This window comes from Zosterops lateralis, assembly GCF_965231275.1.
Source record: "Zosterops lateralis genome assembly, chromosome: 8".
In the NCBI taxonomy this organism is placed as follows: Eukaryota; Metazoa; Chordata; class Aves; order Passeriformes; family Zosteropidae; genus Zosterops; species Zosterops lateralis.
Window position 1 is genome coordinate 32273088 of NC_139768.1, and position 22357 is coordinate 32295444.

The following is a 22357-nucleotide window of genomic DNA, read 5'->3' on the forward strand; positions in this document are numbered from 1 at the left end:
GGCTCCTGCCGGAGCAGACTCCATCCCTCAGGTAAATTACACCTTCAGAGGAGGAGGGATCAGAGGGAGTGGCGGCTCCTGACGCTCCCGAATCCGGGGAGCCGAGGGAATAACAGCCCGATGAGAGCAGTGTCCGCGGGCAGCGGGGACCTTCAGCTCGGGGGGCATCGGGGACAGAGACACCTCCTGTGCCGCAGCCCCTGGACCGCCACGGGTAATTCCCTCCTCCCTGTGCCCATCCCTGGGACAGAGCTGTGGGCGCCGGGAGAGCCCCAGGGGTGGGACAGCGGCGCTTTCCCGGGAGCCCTGGCTCCAAAGGAATGTCCCTGCTCGGGAGGGCAGCGGGAGCGTCCGGAGAGGGCTCAGCGCCGCTGCTGGAAGGGGTGTTGTCATCTCCCGCACCTCTCGGGGGCCGCCGGGGGCTCTCGAGGCGATGAGGGACGTTTCACAAAGGGAATCTTTTCCCAAGCCGGCTGTGGAGAGGAAAGGGCCATCCCCATCCCAGGCGAGGCTCTTCCCTGGAATTCGCACGTCCTTCTGCTGACGCTACGTCACAAAAATGTGTTCAGCCTCCGCTGGTTTGCTAAAGGATAACGAGCCCGGAGGCTCGCGCAGCCAGGGGTCCTGCCCCAGACCCCACCCCGGGGGGCTCGGGGGGATGGTGGGGAGCCCCGGGGGGCGATGGGGACCCTCGGTGGGGGCACGGCCACCCCTGGGAGCCGCAGCGGTGAGCGGAGCGTGTCCCCAGCGGGGCAGGGGCGCTGCTCCTCCTCTCCCATCCCGGGGACACCACAGGGAGCGGGGGGCTTTTGTCCCGCGCACGCAGGAGGGCAAGGGGAGGATGAGGGGCAGCCGGGAAGGGACAGAAACCTGCTCCCAGATCCCCTCTCTTTCACCAGGGCTGTGTGAGAGATCCCCGGCACAGGCAGCCGGGGGCAATTCGGCAGGTCTCTGCTGAATTGCTCCACGCCGTTGAACTCCTCTAAGTAGCTGAGGCAGTGTTTCAGTGTTTCTGCTGCGAATTTGGTGCCTCCAGCAAATTTACCCGTTCCTGTGTGGCAGGGGGTCTGTCCATGGCAGAAGAGTTGGAATAAGATGATCTTGAAGGTCCCTTTCCACCCAAAGCACTCTGTGGTTCTGCTTCCATGAAGTAAAATAGCAATGGGAGGTTTTGGGGTAGGAACAAGTGGAAGCAGACACCAAAACCCTTCCCAGGAAGGACAGGGGTGTCCTGAGATGGCATTTCACTCATGTCTGCAAAAACCAGCAGGACTATCCCAGGGTCTCTCTCAGCCATAAGGAGAGCCCAAACAATCTCCATTATTTGGTTTCTTCTTAAGAATATGGCCCTGCAACTTAAAATTGGGTGGTTTACTCCTCCTTAGCTCAGCTATCAGTGGGACAAAGCAACCTCTTCTTCCAACTATCCAAGACATTATATAAAATGAATGATCTAAAATCACCCCCTCGAAAACCAGGTTTGCCTGGGCACATACAGATCTACCTGTACCTATGTGTGCTTCTGAATACGAGGGCCTGATGGATTAAAATGTGATGGAATTTGGGCTCTGGCTTTGTTCAAGATCAGCAAAATGAGCCATTTTCAGAACCGATTAGAGGACTTCAGTTTTAAAACCATTTCAGCTGTTGAGGAGTCAGGTTAATATCCTGATGGAAGTGCAGTGCACAACAAGAGAACTCCTCCCAGCTTCTGTGCCAGTGCCAGCAAAGTCTCTCACACTGTTCATGACAACATTTTGCAGAGCACCATGACGGGGCTGTTCCTCACCATCTCTTGTTTAATGTTCATCGCTGCAAGGCCAGAAGAAAACCCCGAGGTGTCCATGGATGTTGTAAGTCCCTTCTTTCCCTGCTTGGTTGTGCAAGTTACCTGTGCTGTCATCATCTGTGCAAGACCCACAGGCTCTGTGTGTCTTCACAGAGGATTTTGTTAGATATTTGTCTCCCTGTTCTTACGTACACAGAGATTTATGGCAGATATTTATGGGGGGGCTTTGTTCCAAGTCAGCAGGTTTGGTCAGGACAGCCCTCTCAGGCTCAGGGTTTGGCTGTCTGTGCTGCCCTGCTCTTGCTTGCAACACAGAAAGTGACAGTTCTTCACCAGACCTGCTCAGGGACCTGCCAAAAATTCTGTCTGAAGTCGTGGCATTGCCACAGTTGGTTGAAGGGACATTGGGGGGTCCTGATCCCACCCTCCCCCTGGAGTCACCACCAGCACTGATGGCTTTGCCCAGCCAAGCCCTGCCACCCCTCAGGACAGAGACCTTCCCTCCCTGGGGACTGTCCCATGCTGTCCTTCCCTTCCCACAGGGTGAAATTGTCCAGCACCACGGGTACCCCTATGAGGAGCACGAGGTGCTGACAGAAGATGGCTATTACCTCACCCTGCAGAGGATTCCCCATGGCAGAGACAACCCGGAGAGCTTCAGCCTCCTCCGCAAGGCAGGGGAGCAGGCATCCAACATGTTCTGTCCCCGTAAGTACCACAGGAAGCTCTGCCTGCTCCAGGCACCCTGAGAGCTTTGCTGGGCTGGAGTAGGTCAAGGCTACCTCACCGTGGGCTGGGTCCCCCAGAAGGCAGCTTTCCCTCTAGGAAAAATCAGCAAATAGCCTCAGGAGCAGAAGAAATGCAGATGCCTGTTGGAATAGGACACAAAATAAAGATGCTTGACTCCAGTCAGAAGGCAGTAGAAAATCAGAAGGTTTATTTACAATTCATTCAGCCCTTATATAACATGCTGTGCTAAGAAGGCAGATTATTGGTCCATAGGACTGACACCTCTGCCATTGACTCAGTAACAGAAATAGCAAACAACACCTGTTGTTATGGGAAAGGAATATTGTTTACACAAGGTTGTTTTGGGAAAAAGAGAACTGTTGAAAAGTTTCCCTTGGGAAGAGCTCAGCAATTCTCAGGCTCAGAAAATATCAGGCCCACAGGTGCCCATCATGCTGACCTTGCTCTGAGAGGACTGGCTCCAAAGAGGAAGGAGAATGAATGGGACAGGGAAATCTTGCCCCAGGTTTTACCTCAGCTCAAAGCCAGACAGTGGAGCAGCAAAAAGCAATTAGTCAGGAAGGGAAACCAAACCAGGCAGCCAGTACAATGCCATCTCACTATTTTGCATCCTTCCTGTGTCCAATTCAATGCCATCTCACCCTTTTGGGATCTTCCTGTTCTGCACTGTCTCAGAGGAATGGTGGGGTGATGCCCAGTCCTTGGCAGTGTGTCCCTCCCCTGGGAAGAATGTACATGTAAGCATATGTATATGGGAAATGAATGTAAAAATCCCCCAGATTTCCAGTCTCTGCCCTGGCCTTGTTCAGAAACACCTCCCCAGAGAGACTGGGGACAGAGGTGACCATGTCCCTGCACTGGTGTCACATCCCAGGGGGGTTCTGCCACAGCAATACCTGGATGTGAATTTTGCTCATGGTCAGAGAAAATGACGACTCCTCTTCCTCCTCCAGCTCCAAAGGCTGTGGTCCTCCTGCAGCATGGGCTGGTATTGGAGGGAAGCAACTGGGTCACCAACCTGCCCAACACCAGCCTGGGCTTCATCCTCGCCGACTCCGGCTACGACGTCTGGATTGGGAACAGCCGGGGGAACAGCTGGTCACGGAAACACCAGGAGTTTGAATTCCATCAGCAGGAATACTCAGCTTACAGGTATTTTCCATGAAGCTGGAGGGTGGACAGGTCCCTGGTGCCCTCAGCAGTGTCTGCAGGTTGGAGGAGGGCTGCTCCTGACAGTCACTCCCTCTCCCAGAGGGCAGAAACTGGGTTGGCCATTCCTGCCAAAGCTCCTGCCCACACCCAGGTGGCCACAAGGCAAAGTCAGCAAGGGTGATTTTGTCGTGTGCCTGTCTCCCCTGCAGCTTCCATGAGATGGCCATGTATGACCTTCCAGCCACCATCAACTACATCCTGCAGAAAACGGGGCAGGAGCAGCTGTACTACGTGGCTTATTCCCAAGGCACTACCACAGGTACTGAGGAGGAGAGCAGACCTGGCAGAGTCACATCAGCTGTGAACCCCCAGTCTGGGAGTGTTCCCAAAACCTTGGTCAGGGAGGGTAATGTCCAGGTGTTTCCAAACAACAAAAGGGAGAAGAGCAGGTAATTGCTTTAACAGAAGGGTTTTGAGCAGAGGCAGCCCCACACCTGGTGCTGCTAGAGCCACCTCTGAGGGGCCTTCTGATGGGCACACACACCTGGAAGTCAACAGCTCCCTCAGAAACAACAGGGCAGGGTCTGCTTCCTTCTCCCTCACACAGGTTTCATTGCCTTCTCATCCTTCCCCGAACTGGATCGCAAAATCAAGATGTTTTTTGCCTTGGCTCCGATCACCGTGAACTCAAACATGAAGTCACCCTTGGTGAGGGTGTTTGACCTTCCCGAGGTGCTGATTAAGGTATGTCCTCACCACACGTGAGGTGTGAGGGGGAGGAGGGACTGGGAAGGTCCCCTGAGACACAAAGTGCTTGTACATCACTTCCATCTCCCTGCTCCATGTGTTTGTGCGTGTGCTGTGAGCCTGGAGGGCAGATAAATCATCTTCCTGTCCAGCCTGAATCAGAGAACTATTAATAGGAATTGGTTAGGGGTCCCTTCTCCCAAGAGAAACCTCTCCTAGGAAGATCAGGGCTCTTCCAGGGCCCTGTTTGAAAAGCCAAAATGTTGTTGTCAGCAACTTTCAGGGGTGAGCAAAGAGGTGGGGAGCACCTGGGGGCAAAAAAGAATGTGAATGCCACTGATACACCCCTCTGACTTCCACAGCTCATTTTAGGACACACAGTGGTCTTTGATAAGGATGAGGTCTTGAAACAAGTGATTTCCAGACTGTGCACCTACCCCGTGATGAAAACTGTGTGCTCTTTGGTCTTTTACCTGCCTGGTGGGTTTACCAACAGCTTGAACGTGGTATGTACACTCCAGCCTCCCTCTCAAGAGATCCCCTTCCTCACTGTCCATCTGCTGCCTCCACTTGGCCTTTCACATCTTTGATTGGTAGAAAAATTCAGGCACCAGGGTGGGGGTTTCTCAAGTAAAGCGTTGGTGCCATTCCTTAACATTCCAAGGAGGAAACATGTTAGGAACAACACACAGAGCTACTGCCATGAGCTGGGCTTTGTCTTTGTAAAAGGATCCTGAGCACGAGATAGGGAGCTTTACTTTGCCTTGGAAAGCAGACAGACTCCCAGCATGGCTCAGCCTCCCATGGGAATTGCTCAGCTCACTGCAGGGAGCTCTGCAGCTCTGTGTGGGCATGTGGGTGAGGCTCGTGTGGCTACTGGACACAGTTTTATTTGGCTTTCTTTTGTTTGGTTTTATTTTATTTGGTTGTATTTTATTTGGTTTTATCTTGAATGTGGATTTTTTCGGGGGGGGGGGGAGGGGCGGGGAGGAGCAGAGACTAAACCTCTCCCATGGTTCCTTGCAGAGCCGTGTTGATGTCTACCTGGCCCGCTACCCTGACTCCACATCCCTGAAAAACATGTTGCACTGGCGCCAGGTAACGCTTGGTGTTCCCCTCTCTCTGCTCAGGGGCTGGGAACAATCCCCCACTGATCCCCCTGCAGAGCTGTGTAAGGGAGGGAGAGGAGAGCTGCCCTGAGACACTGGTGCAGATGAAGTTATTGATTCCAACAAAAGAGGTCCAGGATTCCTTGGGGATTGTAGGTGGTGGAGGTGGAACAAAGAGTGGTGATAAACCAGGACAGGAGAGGCCAGAGTAAAGGCTGAGGGTCAGTAAGAGCACTAATGATGCAACTCATTATAGATAACAGTCTACTCACATCCTTCTGCTGATGGCATTGACACAAAAAGCTTGCTCAGAGGTCTGATTCATGTCTCCTTTGAGGCTCTTGGTTGTACACCAGGTTCTTCCCTGTGGGTTTTCATGCCAAGGCTGAGCCCTCCTCCCAAAATCAGTACCAGATATGAAACTCACTTCCCTGAGCCTTGGTGGCAGGAGGGAGCAGTGCAGTTCCCCATCACCTCTTTTATCTTTCTTAGAGACCCTTCCAATGCATGGATAATAAATGTAACTCTCCTCTTCCAGCTCTATCAGACAGGGGAATTCAAGTATTATGATTATGGCAGTGACAACATGCTTCATTACAACCAGGTAAGAGAGAACCATGCTCAGGGGAAAAATAAATCAGTATTTCAGTGAAAATACTGCAGTGGAAGAGACTTAATTTGGAGAACTGAGCAGCCTGGGCTAGTGGAAGGTGGCCCTGCCCACGGCAGTTGATGTTTGAGGCCCATTCCAACACAAACCATTCCATGTGATTCTATGAATTACACGGTATTAATGGAATTTACTTTATATAGGGAAGCATGTTTTCTATTAAAAAAAAGTCATTCAGTGATGACTCTGGTGAAAAGAACAGGAACCCAAGTCATAGTGAGGCTCCCTGGTGATAGTTCCTCCTCTATCCCTTGGGATAAGGGAGAAATTCCAAGCAGCCATCAGGATCCACTTTGAACTTTTGGCTTGCCCTTTGCCTCCCTCCTGTCCTCCAGACCACTCCTCCCTTCTATGAGCTGGAGAAGATGAAAACCCCACTGGCCACCTGGTATGGGGGCAAGGACTGGATTTCAGCCCCTGAGGATGTGAACATCACCCTGCCCCGGATCTCCAACATTGCCTACATAAAGTACATCCCCGAATTTGTCCACTTCGATTTCCTCTGGGGCAAGCAGGTCTACGAGCAGGTGTACAGAGAAATGCTTGACCTGATGGAGAAGGGCACCTAGAGCTGGAGCAGTGGCAGTGATTGTTGGCTTCTCAATGACTTCTGTGGTTTCTTTCATCTGGGAAAAAAGAAAAAAAAAAAAAGAAAAAAAAAGTGAAGAAAAATTGGAGGTAAAAAGCTCAATAAACTACTACACTTTGTCTGGATTGATATTACTCTGGCCCATTCCAATGATTGGGAAAGCACTCTGGATTGAGGTTCAACAGGTCCCTGCAGAAGCTGAGCGTGGCCCTCACACCCCGAGTCTCCCATGTGCCTCACTCACACAGGTTCCCAGCAACAACCAGTTTCGGTGGAATTTGGCTCCTGGTGGCCCCTGTGGACTCTGGGCTCCTTGAGCTTGGGTTCCCAGCTGCAAACAGCTGGACAGAAGCTCCATGCCCTCCTGGATGCTGGTGTGAGCCCACAGGAGCAGGTCTGCTGGGATGAAACCACATGGTGGATGGGTCCTGTGCAGCTTTATTCACCTTCTGGCAACACTTCCACACCAAGAATCCCAACATCCCAACACTCACTGCCTCCATTCACAGTTGGAAGGAGCTATGAACTCCCTGCCTGGTGACAATGAGGAGTGGCGACAAGTTTTTTTTTTCCCATGAGAACTCGCCATTTTACTATCAAAGGGGACATCTTTCTCAGATTCATGCTGATTTGGATAATCTTACTCATACACAAAGAAGTTTCAAGAAGTTCTACCAGGAAACACCGTTTGGCACCACTTTAAGCTATTCTGAGGCACAAACCCATCTGCAAAGGCCACCTTCTGCTGCCTCTCAGGGGTGAGACAGAAGAAGAGTGTGGTGGAAAGCAGTAACGAGTCTAAATCTGTTTTCAGCTTCTGGATTAAATTGTTAAAAATATCTTGATCAGAGGAGGAATTGTGAGCTTGCTGGTTTGTGTAACTATCTTCTTAAAATACGCCTGGGAGCAAGCAGAGCAAAGGATAAGGTTCTCTTTCTACAAATATGTAATAATAATAATAACAATAAATTGGATAGGGTCTACTGGGCTCTGTGTGGCTGGAGTGTTAGCTAGAGGTTAAAACTCTAGAGAAATGGTCCCCTGTGAGGGTGGGGAGGCCCTGGCACAGGGTGCCCTGAGAAGATGTGGATCCCTGGAAGGGCCCAAGGCCAGGTTGGACACTGGGGCTTGGAGCACCCTGGGACAGTGGAAGGGGTGAGATGAGACAGGCTTTGAGGTCCCTTCCAACCCAAACCACTCCATGATCCTGTGGGTGTGGGGGGTTTCAGCACATGTGCAGGTGAAGGAGACCTGCTTGCCCAATGCTCCTCCTGCTCAGGGATAACTTCCAGTGGCTGATCGTGCTGGCAGATGCCCACAGTGCCACCAGCATCTCCCTGCAGGGAAGAGGTGGGTGCTGAGCAGGGTATGGAGCCCAGCAGGGGTGATGTCCAGAGCCAGACTGTGGGGTTTTAGCAGCAGAGTTTCATCCAGATGACTGGAGATGGTAGCACAGAGCTGGTGGTGCCTTGTGGGACAACTGCAGCGAGCTCTGCTCGAGTTACCATCCCTAAAGGATTTCACTTTCTACCCTTACAGCTGGAACTGACCACAGAAGAAAACAGGACAGGGTGAGGTAATCCCAGGGTGCAGGAATGAGGCTGTAGGTGAGATAGGATCTGCCTGGATTGGCAGTGATTAGCTGCCTCACTTAGGATATTTGTAATGACACCTTTTTCTCTGTGATCAGCTGCTCACGGCAGGGCCGTGCCCTGGAGCAGCATCTGACAGGACTGCACTTTGCTCATGCCACGGATATCAGTGTGATGACCTCTCCACCTTGGCAAATAAACACACAAAGATGCTGGCAGGATGTTTCCCCTGCAAGCTTCTGAAAAGCTGGCAGGAAATTAGAGTCATGGAATCCTTAAGAGACCCCTAAGGTCATCAAACCCCACCATGCTCACCACTAAACCATGCCCCCACCTGCCATTTATTCAAGTTTAGTTTAAAAGCACTAACTTTTAGCTTCTGAAAACTCACTAAAAGTCCAGGGTTTAGTCTCTTTCTGTTCAGGTTATAAAGTTTCTGCCACTTCTGCAATTACCTGGTTCAGTGTTTGCAGTGCATTCTCCTCATTCCCCTCTGAGCACTTTGGTGAAATTCTGGCTTGATCAGGTTCTGGTACTTGCTTCCCCCCTGCTGTTAAAGGATCAGCAATGGATGAAGAGGTGTGTTTTGGAAGCAAATTAATTTATGCTTGCAGAATAAATATTGCAAAATTCCGTCTCCTGGGATGGCCGTGGCAGGATTGGAGTCCTTTGCATGTCTCAGGTCTGTCAGGCAAGTCCAACACCATCAGACAGCTCTGTGGTGGTTGCACAGGGTATCACAGAATCATAGAATCACAGATGGTTTGGGTGGAAGGAACCTTAAAGCCCATCCCATTCCACCCCCTGCCATGGCAGGGACACCTTCCACTGTCCCAGGCTGCTCCAAGCCCCAAAGTCCAACCCTGGCCTTGGACATTTCCAGGGATCCAGGGGCAGCCACAGCTGCTCTGGGCACCCTGTACCAGGGCCTGCCCACCCTCCCGGGGGACAATTCCTCCCCAATATCCCATCCAGCCCTGCCCTCTGGTACTGGGAAGCCATTCCCCCTTGTCCTGGCACTCCATCCCCTTAAAACAGTCTCTCTTCATGATCTTCTATCTCCTTCAGGAAATGGAAAACCACAATTGGGTCACCCCAAAGCTTCTCCTCTCCAGGCTGAACAATCCCAGCTCTCCCAGCCTTTCCTCCCAGAAGAGCTGCTCCATCCCTCTGACCAATTTGGTGGCCTCCTCTGGACCTGCTCAAACAGATCAATGTCCTACATATCCCAGTTCATAGTGATCAATTCACCTTCTCACCCTCAGAGCTCCCAGCACAGCACAGAGCCTTCACCACCCTTTTCCTCCTCCCTGTGTGGGCAAACCAGCCTCAGTCACACACCTCCACATGGGGAGGATGTTGGTCACTCAGCCTCTTATTCAATTCTCTCCCAGATGTGCTCATGCAGAGCGTGTCACACAAGGCCACGAGGGCTTAAAGCCGTGTCACATGCTGCTCAGGGCACAGCAGTGTCACCCTGCTGCCTGATCCATCACTTCCCACCACCACACAGTCAATGCAAAGCACAGCAGCACACAGAGGGGTTGTGAAGTGGAGCACAGGGCCAGCTCCAGGCTGTGCCCACACTGGAAAGGTGCTAAACTCCCCTACCACAGCCTCCCTCCCACAGACACAGGCTTGCAGAGAAGTGGTGCTTTGGCAAGTAATCCAAAGCTTGCCCTGGTGTCTGCTTTAAGCAATGTACTGGCCTGTGGGGTTATTTAGAAACTGATTTGTCCCAGAGTTAATCTAGGACAAGGTTTCATCGAGTTATGACAGATGGTGTGCAGCCTTTTCACATCTTTTTGATCCTTAACAGCCTGACTACGATTTCCAGAGGCATTGCTGAGTAGATTTAGGCTTTCATTTGGTTGAAAACACTTTGCTTTCTTATTTCAGAAACTCGCAGCAACTTCTGTGTTGTTTCCAATGTAATTTTAAAATTTTCTTTTGAGTTTATTAGATGAACTTCTGAGAGAGAGAAAGACTCTGGTCTTTGAGATTTGCATTTTCATATGGTGAGACTTCAAGCAGGTGGATGGTATAAGGCCATGGAAAGTTACAGATAGCTGAACTCAAGATCAGATGTGATTTTCTCCAAAACTTCACAAGCCAGTGTTGATCATGGTGATTCTTCTCCCAGGCAAGACAGAATGAGAGGACACATCCTCAATCTGTGCCAGGGATATCAGGAGAAAATTCTTCTCTGAAAGAGTGATTGGGCACTGGAATCATGTGTCCAGGAGGTGGTGGAGTCACCATCCCTGGACTCGTTTAGAAGAAGACTGGACATGGCACTCAGTGCCATGGTTTGCTTGATGAGGAGCTGTTAGGTCATAGGCTGGACTTGATAATCTCATAAGGTCTTTTCAAACCTGGCTCATTCTGTGATTCTCTGATCATCCCTGACCCTGGAATATGTCCTGTGGGACATGTTCCTGCTCCCCAAACATCTCTGATAGCTCTGATCAGGGCTTTGGCAAAGCTGAGCCAGATCAGCTTCTCTCCAGTATGCTAGAAAATAATCTCAAGAACACTACAGCACCACATCTGAAAACTGTAGGAATTTTTTTATTGAGAAATTTTGCTCATGTTGTACCGGGTGTCTTCACTCACAAATCAAACTCTTTTAGCTGTAAAATACACTTTAAAGCCAATTGTACAATGAAGGGAGAACAGGGAAGAAGTACAAGAAGTTCAGGGTTGTTCTGGGCTCTTCTGAACACAGGAACAGGGGAGGAATTACCAGACCAAAAAAAGCACCACTGATCACATCTCCCCTATTTCCCAATCCACATTCAGGAACGTTTATGCTTTTGTTTATTCCATTTCATTACAGCAAATGGGATGATTGCATGAACAACTCCAACACGGTGTTGTGAAAAGATCAACAGTTTCCTGAAGCTCCCCTGTGCAACTCTAGCATGGGCAAAACCTGTGCTAAACATGTAAACCAGAGATATCCCAGCCTAGCCAAAGGGACTTTAAACCAGGAGAGGAACAAGCAGATAAGGACTCCTTCCCTCATCAGGTTCTTTAACTTGGGCTGTGTTCTCCAAGGTTACTGCAAGAGAGCTGTGCTTATCTGGCAGGAATTGCACAAGAACTGACATTCCCTTATTGCTAAAATCAGGGTGACACTCCCTTTCCCAGCTCAGGGTGCCAGGGCCAGATGATTGTGGCTGGTTTACCCCTGTGCTTGGCAAGAGGCACCAGGCAGCACCCTGGGCACACAGTCTGGTGGCTGGGACAGGTGGGAAAGCAGCAGGAGGAACAGCAGGGCACCTGCATGCCCTGGAGGAAAGGTGGGCACGGAGAGCCCAGGACATGATTAACCCCAATTCCAGGGCTGAGGAACGTGCTGCTGGTGCCACGGTGTGCCTCAGAGGAGGTGACTCAGCAGCAGCAGACCTGCACCTGTGGGATGGCAGTGGGGACACAGCTGATCCCAGGGGCTGTTTCTCTTCCTATTGTGCCAGCAGCAGGTGGGGTTGCAGTCCTGTGATGCCTCAAAGGGGAACATGAAAGGCATCCAGCAGTAATGCTGTTGAATATCTATGAAGTGTGGCACTAACAAGAGGCAGAAGCAACACACCCCACCAGAAGATGGAACTTTTGAGTCTTCAAGGGCCTCAAAGGCCAAGAAAAATATGGGGTTTGTGCCTCAGGCAGAGCCCAGGAAGCACATGGATGTTGGCTGGAAACCTTTGCCTTCCATTTCACCTTGACCAGCCCACCTGGACACACACCCCTCTGAGAATTGTGGAATCCTAGAGTGGTTTGGGTTGAAAGGGACCTTAGATATCACCTCAGTCCACCCCACTGCCATGACAGGGACACCTTCCACTATCCCAGGTTGCCCCAGCCCCGTCCAATCTGTCCTTGGACATTCCAGGGATCCAGGGGCAGCCACAGCTGCTCTGGGCACCCTGTGCCAGGGCCTGCCCACCCTCCCAGGGAACAATTCCTTCCCAATATCCCATCTAAACCCAACCTCTTTCAAGTCCCCAAAAGTCTTCATTCTTCTTTGACTAAGCTACACAACAGTTCCTCAGTAAAAATCCAGCTGCTTTATTTTGCATCTCTCTTTCCACTACAGGTAGAATAATTCCAGGTGCTCACCTCAGCACTGACACAGTGCTCCAATGGCCTCATTGCATCTCCTGAGGATGCCACAGAAGTTTCTGCTGCCTTTCCAACCTGTTATTTTATTACTATTATCACTACTCCTTAGTACCTCCACTAGAGAATGAGTAGTGGAGTTGGAAGGCAGCAGGGGAGGGGGGATTCTGCCCCTCTGCCCCACTCAGGTGAGACTCCACCTGTGCACAGTTTTGGTGCCCCCAACATAAGCAGGGCATGGAGCTGTTGGAGCAGGTCCAGAGAGGCCCGTGAAGATGCTGAGGGGACTGGAGCACCTCCCCTGTGGAGCCAGGCTGGGAGGGCTGGGGTTGTGAGAAGGTTGTGTGAAGACCTCACAGCTCCTTCCAGGGCCTGAAGGGATACAGGGAAGATGGAGAGCAACCTTGCATTGGAAACTGGAGTGCCAGGATAAGGGAGAATGGCTTCCTACTGCCAGAGGGCAGGGCTAGGTGAAATATTAGGAAGGAATTGTTCCCTGGAAGGGTGGGGAGGACCTGGCACAGGTTCCCAGACAAGTTGTGGCTGCCCCTGGATTCCTGGCAGTGTCCAAGGCCACATTGGACAGAGCTTGGAGCAGCCTGGGACAGTGGGAGGTGTCCCTGCCCATGGCAGGGGGTGGAATGGGATGGGCTTTAAGCTCCTTCCAACTTAGATGGGTTCCATTCCACGACTCCCTGACTCTTTATAGTGGGATTTCTGTGCTCTCAGGTGAGGGAAGCCATTTCCAGAAGCCCAGGGCAGGCACAGATGCAGAAGGTAATGAAGGAGTGAAGGCCTTGGCCACGCCTGCCATGAGGAGGGAAGCACCCACGCAGTCCCTGTGTGTCACCAGGAGCTGTGACACCGCCAGAAAATGACAGCGTGGAGATGGAGCAACACGAGCCTGCTTGGGCTGCCTTTCACAACCCACATTCCTCCCTGGCAGCAGCACCGGGAGGCAGCCGAATCCACAGCCAGGGGAGGCACACTCCATCCAGCAGAGCTGGCCACAGGCTCAGGCTTCTTGGTGGCCACCAAGGTAGGGAAAGGCGTAGGCTGGGCGGTCACGGGCTGCAGGTGGGGAACAAACACCTTTGCTCTGTGTAATTCCTGTGGCTCTGCAGAGCCAAGCAGAGGTGTTGCACCAGCTCTCCCCTGCACCACGGGATGCTGGAGAGACCTTCAGCCTGGTGCTTTCCCAGAAGGGACACTCAGCCTGGTTTCTTTTCCCAAAAGCCCTGCAGAGCTTTTGCAAATTGCCCCTTGCTAACATGACACTTTTGGACCCTACTGTCACTTTTCACAAGGAGTGGGATGACCAAGTGTCTCCCATCCAGGCAGGCAGTGAGGCCTGACCTGTCCTCGGGGTGTCCTTGGGGAGGAGGCTTTGTAAAGATGGTAGAGCCCAAGCTTTTTTGTTGCACCAGGAGCTCTTCAAAATTACCCTGGGAGACAGGAAATTGCCCTGGGAGTTAGGAAATGACCCTTTACAAAGAAAAGCTGTTGTCTATTTATTTATTTATTTATTTTAACCGTGGCTATCATGAGCTTAAGGTGCAACTCCATAGCTGGAATTCCTGAGCGCACCAATCTGGCTGCGCTCTGGAAATGCAATCCTTTACAAGCATGAAAGTCACGGCCACACGGAGGGAGGTGCCACAGGAGTGTGATCAGCACACATCTGCTAATTGGAGGGCATGTGATGGGGGACAGCAGGGTGGCAGCGTGGCTGGGCTGTGACACAGCCTGGTCCTTTTAACTCCGGTGATGACAGAGCCACCAGCAGTGCCACCACCAGCCTGGTCAGAAGTGGGCTCTGCCTGGTTACGTTTTTTCCTTTGTGTCCTTCAGGTTTGTGTCCTTCTGGAGCTGCCCCGAGGGGGAAAAAAGCATCGCTCACTCTTTTTTATTTTTGGTCTTAACTTGCATCTTGGTGATACCCCAGGTAGGTTCGCTGGGAATGTTTCAGAGGGCAGGAAAGTCTCGTGGTGCGGGAGATCCGCTGGGAGCAGAAGGAGGGAGGCAGAAAGTAATTCCCAATTCATGCTGCTGGGCTGAAGGTAAGCTCTCACTTTTGAGAGCCTGGAAAAACATTAGAAATCATATAAAATATTAACTGTGTGCATTAAAAATAGGCCTCTGCTCAGCTCAGGAGCATCTAAGGTCATCAAAAAGGTTTCTGGTTGTTTTCAGGCTACACTTACTTAACCAATAGCCTTCCTATGAGAAGGCTGCCAATTTCGTTTCAGATCCTTCTGTTTACAGTGGGGTTTGGGTACAAAAGCTAAGCAAAAAAACCCCACGAAAAGTATAGACATAGTCATAGCCCAGCCACACTAAACATGTTCCTTCCCTTTAGATAAAATCCCTCTTTAGATTAATTTCCTCTGTGAGACAATTGGCCCAAAGGTATCGGTTTAGTTCTTGTTTTGCACAGCTCGTTCTCTTACAGGCATTAAAAATATATAAAAGGCTCCTGTCTAGTACCAGATCCTGTCTGTACAGAGGAGTATAAAAAAATCTCATGTGGACTGCAAAGAAAACTCAGATTGGGGATTCCCTCCACTTTCCTGGCCCAGAAAATTACATGTGATCTTCAGATATGTGTGGAGCTTAGCCCATCATAACCAAGTAGAAAGAAACATTCATATCAATTTTAGTAACAATAATAATCAACAATGATTACAACAGCAGCATCGGTATCACTGGTTTTGCTGCTGTTGCTCCTATTATTACTGTCATTACCATAAATTTTATTGTTGTTGTTGTTGTTACTATGATTTACACAGGCACACGATGTGGCTGTTCATTGCAATCCTGTTTCTCGTGCAAGCGCCAACCAACTCTGAAGATGCCACTGAGCAGAAAAAGCCTCTAAATCCTGAGACCCTCATGAACGTTGTAAGTCAGGAAAACTTAGAATTTCCTCTCTGAAAGCCTGGGCACGTTCAGCTGGAGGAGAGAGGGTTGGAGAGGGTTGGAGGTGTTGAGCTGCTGTGATATGACGCTTCCTCCACACCATCATTAACAAGCTCCTCCTCCCAGCAGAATTAAGTGCAATTACCAGCAGGGCAGTTAGAGATGAGGATGATCCCAGACTGGATTTGATCAGATACCTCCCCAGAGGGTAGCTATTTGCTGCAGCAAATAGCTCAGAGCCGTGTCCAGGGAGCCCCGGGAGGCTCTGGAGCTGGGTTTGGTGGGACCCAAGAGGTGGGAAATTTGCTGCATTTCATCTTTCCTGCCAACCTCGTGACAAAGGGAGCATACAGCAACCTGTGGGCACGACCACAGCGGGATTTTACCAGCAGGAAACTTCCCAATCTGTGGAATTTTCAGCATAAATAAAGCTCAGGCAGAGCCTCAGGAGCCCTGCAACGAAACCTATGGGGTTTATCCCACTGCCCTTCCAGTCAGCCCAGCTCGGCAGGTTCCATCTGCCCCACCACCTTATCTGCCCGGTACATCAGCAGGGAGCCTGGTGTCAGCCGTCAGGAAAGCGGTGCCAGCCGTCGGTAAAGCCGGGTCAGCTGTGTCAGTAAATCCTTTCGGTTTCAATCATCGTGTTTGGAACACTTTCAAGCCCTGCAGGCACCAGCTCGCCTCCTGCCCATGGCCAAGCATCTCCCCTTCCCTTGGGCAGGTCACTGGGGTGAGGTTTGGACAGAGCATCATCCCCTGTCACAAAAAGTCCTCAGCTGATCCAGAGACAGCCTGGGCAAAACCATGCCCCAGAACTTCCATTTTACCAAGTGAGGTGCTCTTCAAGTCAGTTTCCCGCCTGGGTTTTTCTTCCCCCAGAGCCAAATCATCAGCCACAGAGGGTACCCCAGTGAGGAGTATGAAGTCCTGACTCATGATGGCTACTACATCCGCCTGAACAGAATTCCTCATGGGAGAGAAAAGTCTAAGAACAGAGGTACAGCTCCATTTCACTCAGAGCCAGCAAAAAAAAAAAAAAAAAGCCCTGAATGTAAGCAGGGGAATAGATGAACCTGGACAGGCCGGGGGAACAGTCGTTGTTAAAGCAAAAATACTGAATCTGTGGCATTTCTCCAATTTACACTCAAAGCTGTAGCACCAGAACAAATTGTCAAAATGCACATTTTGCACATTCTCTGGCAGCGAAAGAAGGAGGCTTTACTGGCCTTGATTTGGGGTGAGTGAATGGAGAGAATCAATGAAATGGTTCAATGGTTCAATGAAATGTGCTGTTTCTTTTGCACCCAGAGGCCAAGCCAGTCGTGTTCCTCCAGCACGGGATATTTGGAGAAGGCAGCCACTGGGTGGAAAACCTGGCTAACAACAGCCTTGGCTTCATCCTAGCAGACTCTGGCTACGATGTGTGGCTGGGAAACAGCCGAGGGACGAGGTGGTCCCGGAGACACCAGCACCTTTCAGCTGACCAGGTGGAATTCTGGGATTTCAGGTGGGCTGAAGCGCATTACAAAAGCCTGGAGGTGTTTCCTGCCTGTCACCAAGCTCTAGGCAGAGGTAGTGCCTCCCAGCAGGCAAGTCAGAGCACCTAATCCCTGGCACAGCCTCCTCCGGGGAGGATGGAGGGATCTGAGCAGACCTGCCTGCTGACACAGTTCCAGCACCTCCCTGCAGCTGCCGAGAGCACAGGGCACTGCTGCCTGCATGGGGACACACAGGGACATCAGCCCTGCCTCGGGGGCCTCCACAGGGACACCATTGAGGTGTCCACAACTGTCATTGCCACCTCCCCTGCTCCTAGACCTTGTTGGCCCTTGTCCCCCCTTCTAAAGCTGCTACTGCCTCTCCAGAGCTGATCTTCAGAGCAGAATCCCCAGGCTCATAAAGACGTTTTTAGAAAAACACACAGCAGGGTCTGCCTTTCACCACATCACCAGGCACATGGGCAGGAACCAGTTCTCCATTTCCCTCTGGGAAGGAGCATCCCAGGGAGCAGAGCTTTTGCTGTAATCCTGGTGGGAGCCAGCTCTGGGTCTGCAGAGAGGCTGGGCATGGCACTGGAATGCTGGCCAGGCTCTGCACAAGGTTATTTACTGCTCACCACAGCCGTGGGAGGACTAAGCCCTTTCAGGGGAGATGATGCCATGGCAGGAGGGATCCATGCCAGGAATTTTCTCCTGGACAATCAGCCCCAGACGTAAAGCTGGGCAAGGCAAGGCAGCTCAAGGTAAGTTTGCCCTCCTGTTGCTGCCTCATAGCCAACACCTCCCTCCTGTGTTGCAGCTTCCACGACATGGCAATGTATGACCTCCCGGCCGCCATCGACTTTGTGCTGCAGAAAACGGGGCAGAAGCAGCTCCACTACGTTGGCTACTCCCAGGGCTGCACAATTGGTGCGTTCTGAGGGGTCACCCACCACCCTGACTCAAAAAACTTCATTGTGGTGTTTGTCAGCAGAAAGCAGAGGGGCTTAACAACCACTGAAGTGCCCCATCGGCCAAGGGAACAAAGGTGTTGCCACCCTTTGGGCATCTCTTGCGCCAACTTTTAGCAGAAAGGTGACAAGAGATCTCAGATTTCCAAGAGGAGATAGTTAATGAAACAGAGCTGGGTCCAAGTGAACCCCCAGATTAAGCACCTGAGGAAAGACGGAGCAAGCCTGAGGTTGTTTTTCTGTTTTCTCAGCATTTATTGCGTTTTCATCCATGCCCGAACTGGCTGAGAAAGTCAAAATGTTTTTTGCCCTGGCCCCAGTAGTGGCACCCAAGCACGCCAGAAGTCCACTCATGAGGATGCAGCTCCTGCTGGACAACAAGCTCAAGATGATTCCGGTAAGGGATTACTCCGTGCCCTCCTGCCCCCAAACTGGCTGGTTCTAGAGAAGGGATCATGTCCAAACACAGCCCCTCTGATGCAGCAGAAAACAGTGAATTCCTGCTGATTTCTTAGCACAGATACAATTCAGGTGCACATACAGTCCTGGACGGCCTTGTTGAGCACGTCTTCTTTCCATCTGCAGTATAAACATGGTCTTCATACGGGGCCACTTGCAGGGATGCTAGGCTAAACACCTGGAAAAGAGCAACTTTGCCATGTTGATTCCATGAAAAACAGATCCAGTGCTTGGGGGAGGTGGGGAGAAAGGGGAGAGTTGTGAATATTCATTTCCCTGGTGTGTGTTCAGTCAGCATCAACCCCTGCACTGAGCTGTGCACATCTCTGTGGGGCAGGAGGCTTGACTCCTGGATATTCCCTTGACTGCCTGGCTGCTGGCACAGTCCCTGGGCTGCAGGGAGGGAAGGGCAGGAAATGCAGGTCACCCTTTGCCCCCGCAGCTGCTGCTCGGCAGAACGGACGCGTCCCTGCGGATAATGAAGCTGTGGCGGTTCCTCCCAGAGCTGTGCAGCCACTCGCTGCTGCACAGGCCCTGTGCCAACCTCCTCTTCCTGCTTGGGGGCTACAACGAGAAGAACCTCAACATGGTGGGTGTGCCATGCCAGTGGGGATGAGGGTGCCAGGCCCACTGTTCCCTGCCCTCCCCTGCCCAGCCTGCTACAGTCACTCACCCCCAGTGCTCACAGCAAGCAGAACCTGCACGGGCAACACGTGTTCCCTCAGCCAGATGCTTTTCCTCTTGGGACAGGAAAAGCCCCCAGGCTCTGCTGGGTAAATGTCAGTGGCCAGATGGCCCTCAACAGCACCTCTGAATTAGGGCTGCCTGTCACTGTGATTACCCTGGGGTGCAGCCCCTGCTCTAAGCTACATTTGGGTGACCTCAGGCAGTCACTGAGGCCTTGAGCACAGCCCCTGAGCCCAAGTAAGGTGTCTCATGGAGCTCATCTGTCATCCCAATCACTCTCCTCCCGATGTTGCCTCACAGCAATGGGTTTTCAATGAAATTTATATTCCTGAACCCAGTCCAGCTCTTCAGGCAGCATGACTCAGCAGTGGCTGCTCTGGGAAACACCTGGCAGCTGCCACTCCACTCCCATCCGGTGGAAAGCAACAATAGCTGGGATATGTTTCCTTGCAGACACGGCTGGACGTGTACACATCCCACTACCCGGATGGCACCTCTGTCAAAAACATCATCCACTGGGCCCAGGTAGGATCCCTGACACATCCAGGGCTTCAGCCTGGGATGGGGCCTTCACTGAGAGTCTGCTGTGCCCAGGGCAGACGTGAGAGTTCAGGGATCTCGGACATTGGCAGCTCCCAAGAAAGTAAAGGCAAGAAATTAGAAGAGGTGCTGGATGCAGGATGAGCTGCCCTGGTGGCTCTGGGGACCAGGGGACACCACAGTGCTGCGCTAGGCAGGACAAGGGACAGGATGGGTAGGCCACAGAAGGATGCTGAGACCCCCAGGAGTCACCAAAGCAGAACTTGGGGGCACCATGGTGCTGGTGGGTGGAAGCCCAAGGAGAGGCTGGAGGAACTGGATGAGGAGGAAAAGGGGACCCAACAACATCTCCCCCTGTCCAAAGAAAGGGGTCCCTGGACACCCTGGAGGTTGACTCTGCAGCTTCAGCACTGGCCCTGCTGGAAACGGGGTCAGGCTGGAGAACCCCACCCATGTGCCTCCTTGCAGAGCCAGATTACAGTAATGGGAGCTGGAAAAGGGTGATCAGGTTGTTGAAGGCACTCCAGCAGCACCCTGCACACACAGCTGGTGGTGAGCAGGATTCCAGAGGGAAGAGCACGGCTCTGGGGCAGCCAAGGAGTCATGTGCAACACTTCAGTTTGTCAGCCCATGGCTAGGGACAGGCATGGAGCCAGAGGTCACAAACCCACCCTGGTAAAAAAGGTAGAAAGGCCGGCTTTGCAGGGATGCCATCTCCTCCTGCAATGTCCCACGGGTGAGGACACCAACACCTCTCCTTGTGCTGCCTGTCCCCAGCCAGCTGCCATGGCTGGAGATGGGCAGGGGGAGGACAGGGACTTCCACAAACCTCTTCTGAGCACCCTCTCATGACAGGTGCCTCGAGGGGGCCCTGAGATGTGAGACCTACACAGCAGCACTCACTGGCCTCCCACAGCAGACCCATCCTCTCTTCCCAGGTGTTAAAATCGGGAGAATTCAAAGCCTTTGACTATGGCAGTGAGAACCCAGCCAAGTACCACCAGGTAGGAGCTGCAGTGGCAGCAGTGGCAGCTGGAGACGCTGCCAGGGGGTCTCTCCAGGGTGGTGCAGGGCCAGAATGGCTGCCAGGGATTGACCAACTGAGAGTCCCCCGTGTCGCCCCAGGACACCCCGCCCTCGTACCGCGTGGAGGACATGCCGGTGCCCACGGCGGTGTGGTCGGGAGGGCAGGACTGGGCAGCTGACAGGAGGGACGTCCTCCTGCTGCTGCCCCGCATCACCCACCTCGTCACCTACACCCACATCCCCGACTGGAACCACCTGGACTTCGTGTGGGGCCTGGACGCCCCCGGGCGCCTCTACAGCAGCATGCTGGAGCTGATGGAGGGGTCCCGGTAGAGCGGCAGCTCCCGGGGGAGGCGCCGGTGGCCGGGCCCCTGTCCTCAGCTGGAACAGCCCGAGGCGGAGTGGGACACTCCGTGCTGTCCCCTCCCTCCTGCTGTCCCCTCCTTCCTGCTGACCTGACACGCTTGTGGTGATGGTGCTTTCCATGCATCCTTTGGCTGTTGGGCTCTCTCCTCCTCGCTTGGGAGCTCCTCAGGCACCGGTGGCACCGTGCTGGGAGGGCAGCACCGGGGACAGCCGAGGCACCAGCCCTGCTGGAAGGGCCCCAACATGATGGTGCTGACCCTGAGCTGTGCCAGGGGGACGTGGGGACCCTGCTGTGACCCCACAGTGGCCGCCCAGTGGGTTGTGGATTGAGGAGGTGAGAGGGAGCTGGGCCTGTTGGGTCTGGCTGTGGGAGGACAGGCTGAGAGCAGCCCCCCAGCCGTGGCACACAAAGGAATAGAGGGGATGGATGAGGCCAAACCCTTCTTGGCAGCAGCAACAGGTGATGCAACGAGGGGTTCTGGCTCCAGGTTGCAGCCCAGGGGGGTTCAGGTTGGGTTTGGAGAATCCTTTTTCCCCCAGGACAAGTCCCCAGGGAAGTGGAAGTCTCCATCTGGGCCAAGGCAGGCACTTGCCTGCATTGTTTGGGCTGGGACTCAGGGGCCAGAGGTCCCTAGGTCCCTCCCTCATCCCTGGGAGCTGCTGACCCCAAATGCCCTGGGCTGGCTTGCAGGGCCACCGTCCCCCCAGGAAGCTGCTGCCAGGCTGATGTCCCCTGCCCGTCCCACCGTGCTGCTTGCTGCAAACCTGGAGGTGGAGAGAATCCCTCCAAAATAAATGCTCAAAGGGGATTTCAGGAGCCTGTGCTTTGACACTTCCACCTCTTCCTTGCATGTGAATATTTTCTGGGGAGCTGCCAGGGCCAGAAGGAACCCAGTAACCCCACAGACAGCTGGTAGAGCTGGGTGGCACAGTGAGTTCTCCGAAGCTCTCTGCTGGGAGTATCCCAGTACATCCCAGTCCCCTACCCCACCCCTGGGCAGGTGGCAGGAACGCTTGTTGGCAAAAAACTACCAAAGCACCAGACAGCCTTGGGAGCAGAGAGTCTTATTGCATCCACGAAGGTTTGGGAATCACGGCTGGGCAGTAGCGCTGGGACTGACCCTTGGGGCAGCTCTGATGGGATGTGTGTGGCGGGACCGCAGGACGATGGGCATCCACTGTGAGCGGGAGCAGAACGGGGAGAGGAGCAGGGTGGGGAGGTACGATCCCAGGGCTGCCCCTCTCCCACCGCGGCCTTCTCCTGCCCCCCACGGGTGCAGGCAGCTGGTTCATCCCTGCACCGGGACCCACGGGCATCCAGCCGCGCCTCCTCCATCCCTCCCTTCCTCCTTCCCTCCCCGCGCGGCCCGGGCGGCTCCGGGGGCGGT

At 52.9% G+C, this 22357-nt stretch overlaps 1 protein-coding gene across 1 annotated transcript; it reads left to right on the top strand.

Annotated features, from left to right (window-relative positions):
- The first annotated feature begins 115 nt into the window (after positions 1–115).
- LOC310912070 (uncharacterized protein) lies at positions 116–21599 on the top strand. Its single transcript, XM_083866282.1, has 19 exons — positions 116–214; positions 1764–1853; positions 2332–2497; positions 3493–3691; positions 3901–4010; positions 4299–4435; positions 4801–4944; positions 5465–5536; positions 6086–6151; positions 6553–6778; positions 15354–15421; positions 16322–16439; positions 16751–16949; positions 17741–17850; positions 18143–18288; positions 18793–18939; positions 19491–19562; positions 20516–20581; positions 20703–21599. The coding sequence occupies exons 2-19, from the start codon at positions 1770–1772 to the stop codon at positions 20934–20936; spliced, it is 2364 nt and encodes a 787-aa protein (XP_083722408.1). The 5' UTR covers positions 116–214; positions 1764–1769; the 3' UTR covers positions 20937–21599.
- The last annotated feature ends 758 nt before the right edge of the window (positions 21600–22357 follow it).

What these genes read in the sequence shown, in the direction of transcription:
- LOC310912070 (XM_083866282.1), top strand. Translation starts at nt 1,770, where the DNA reads ATGACGGGGCTGTTCCTCACCATCTCTTGTTTAATGTTCATCGCTGCA. An exon ending in CTGAGACCCTCATGAACGTT is followed by an intron (nt 15,422 to 16,321) that starts GTAAGTCAGGAA and finishes TTCTTCCCCCAG; the next exon opens with AGCCAAATCATCAGCCACAG. An exon ending in ACGAGAAGAACCTCAACATG is followed by an intron (nt 18,940 to 19,490) that starts GTGGGTGTGCCA and finishes GTTTCCTTGCAG; the next exon opens with ACACGGCTGGACGTGTACAC.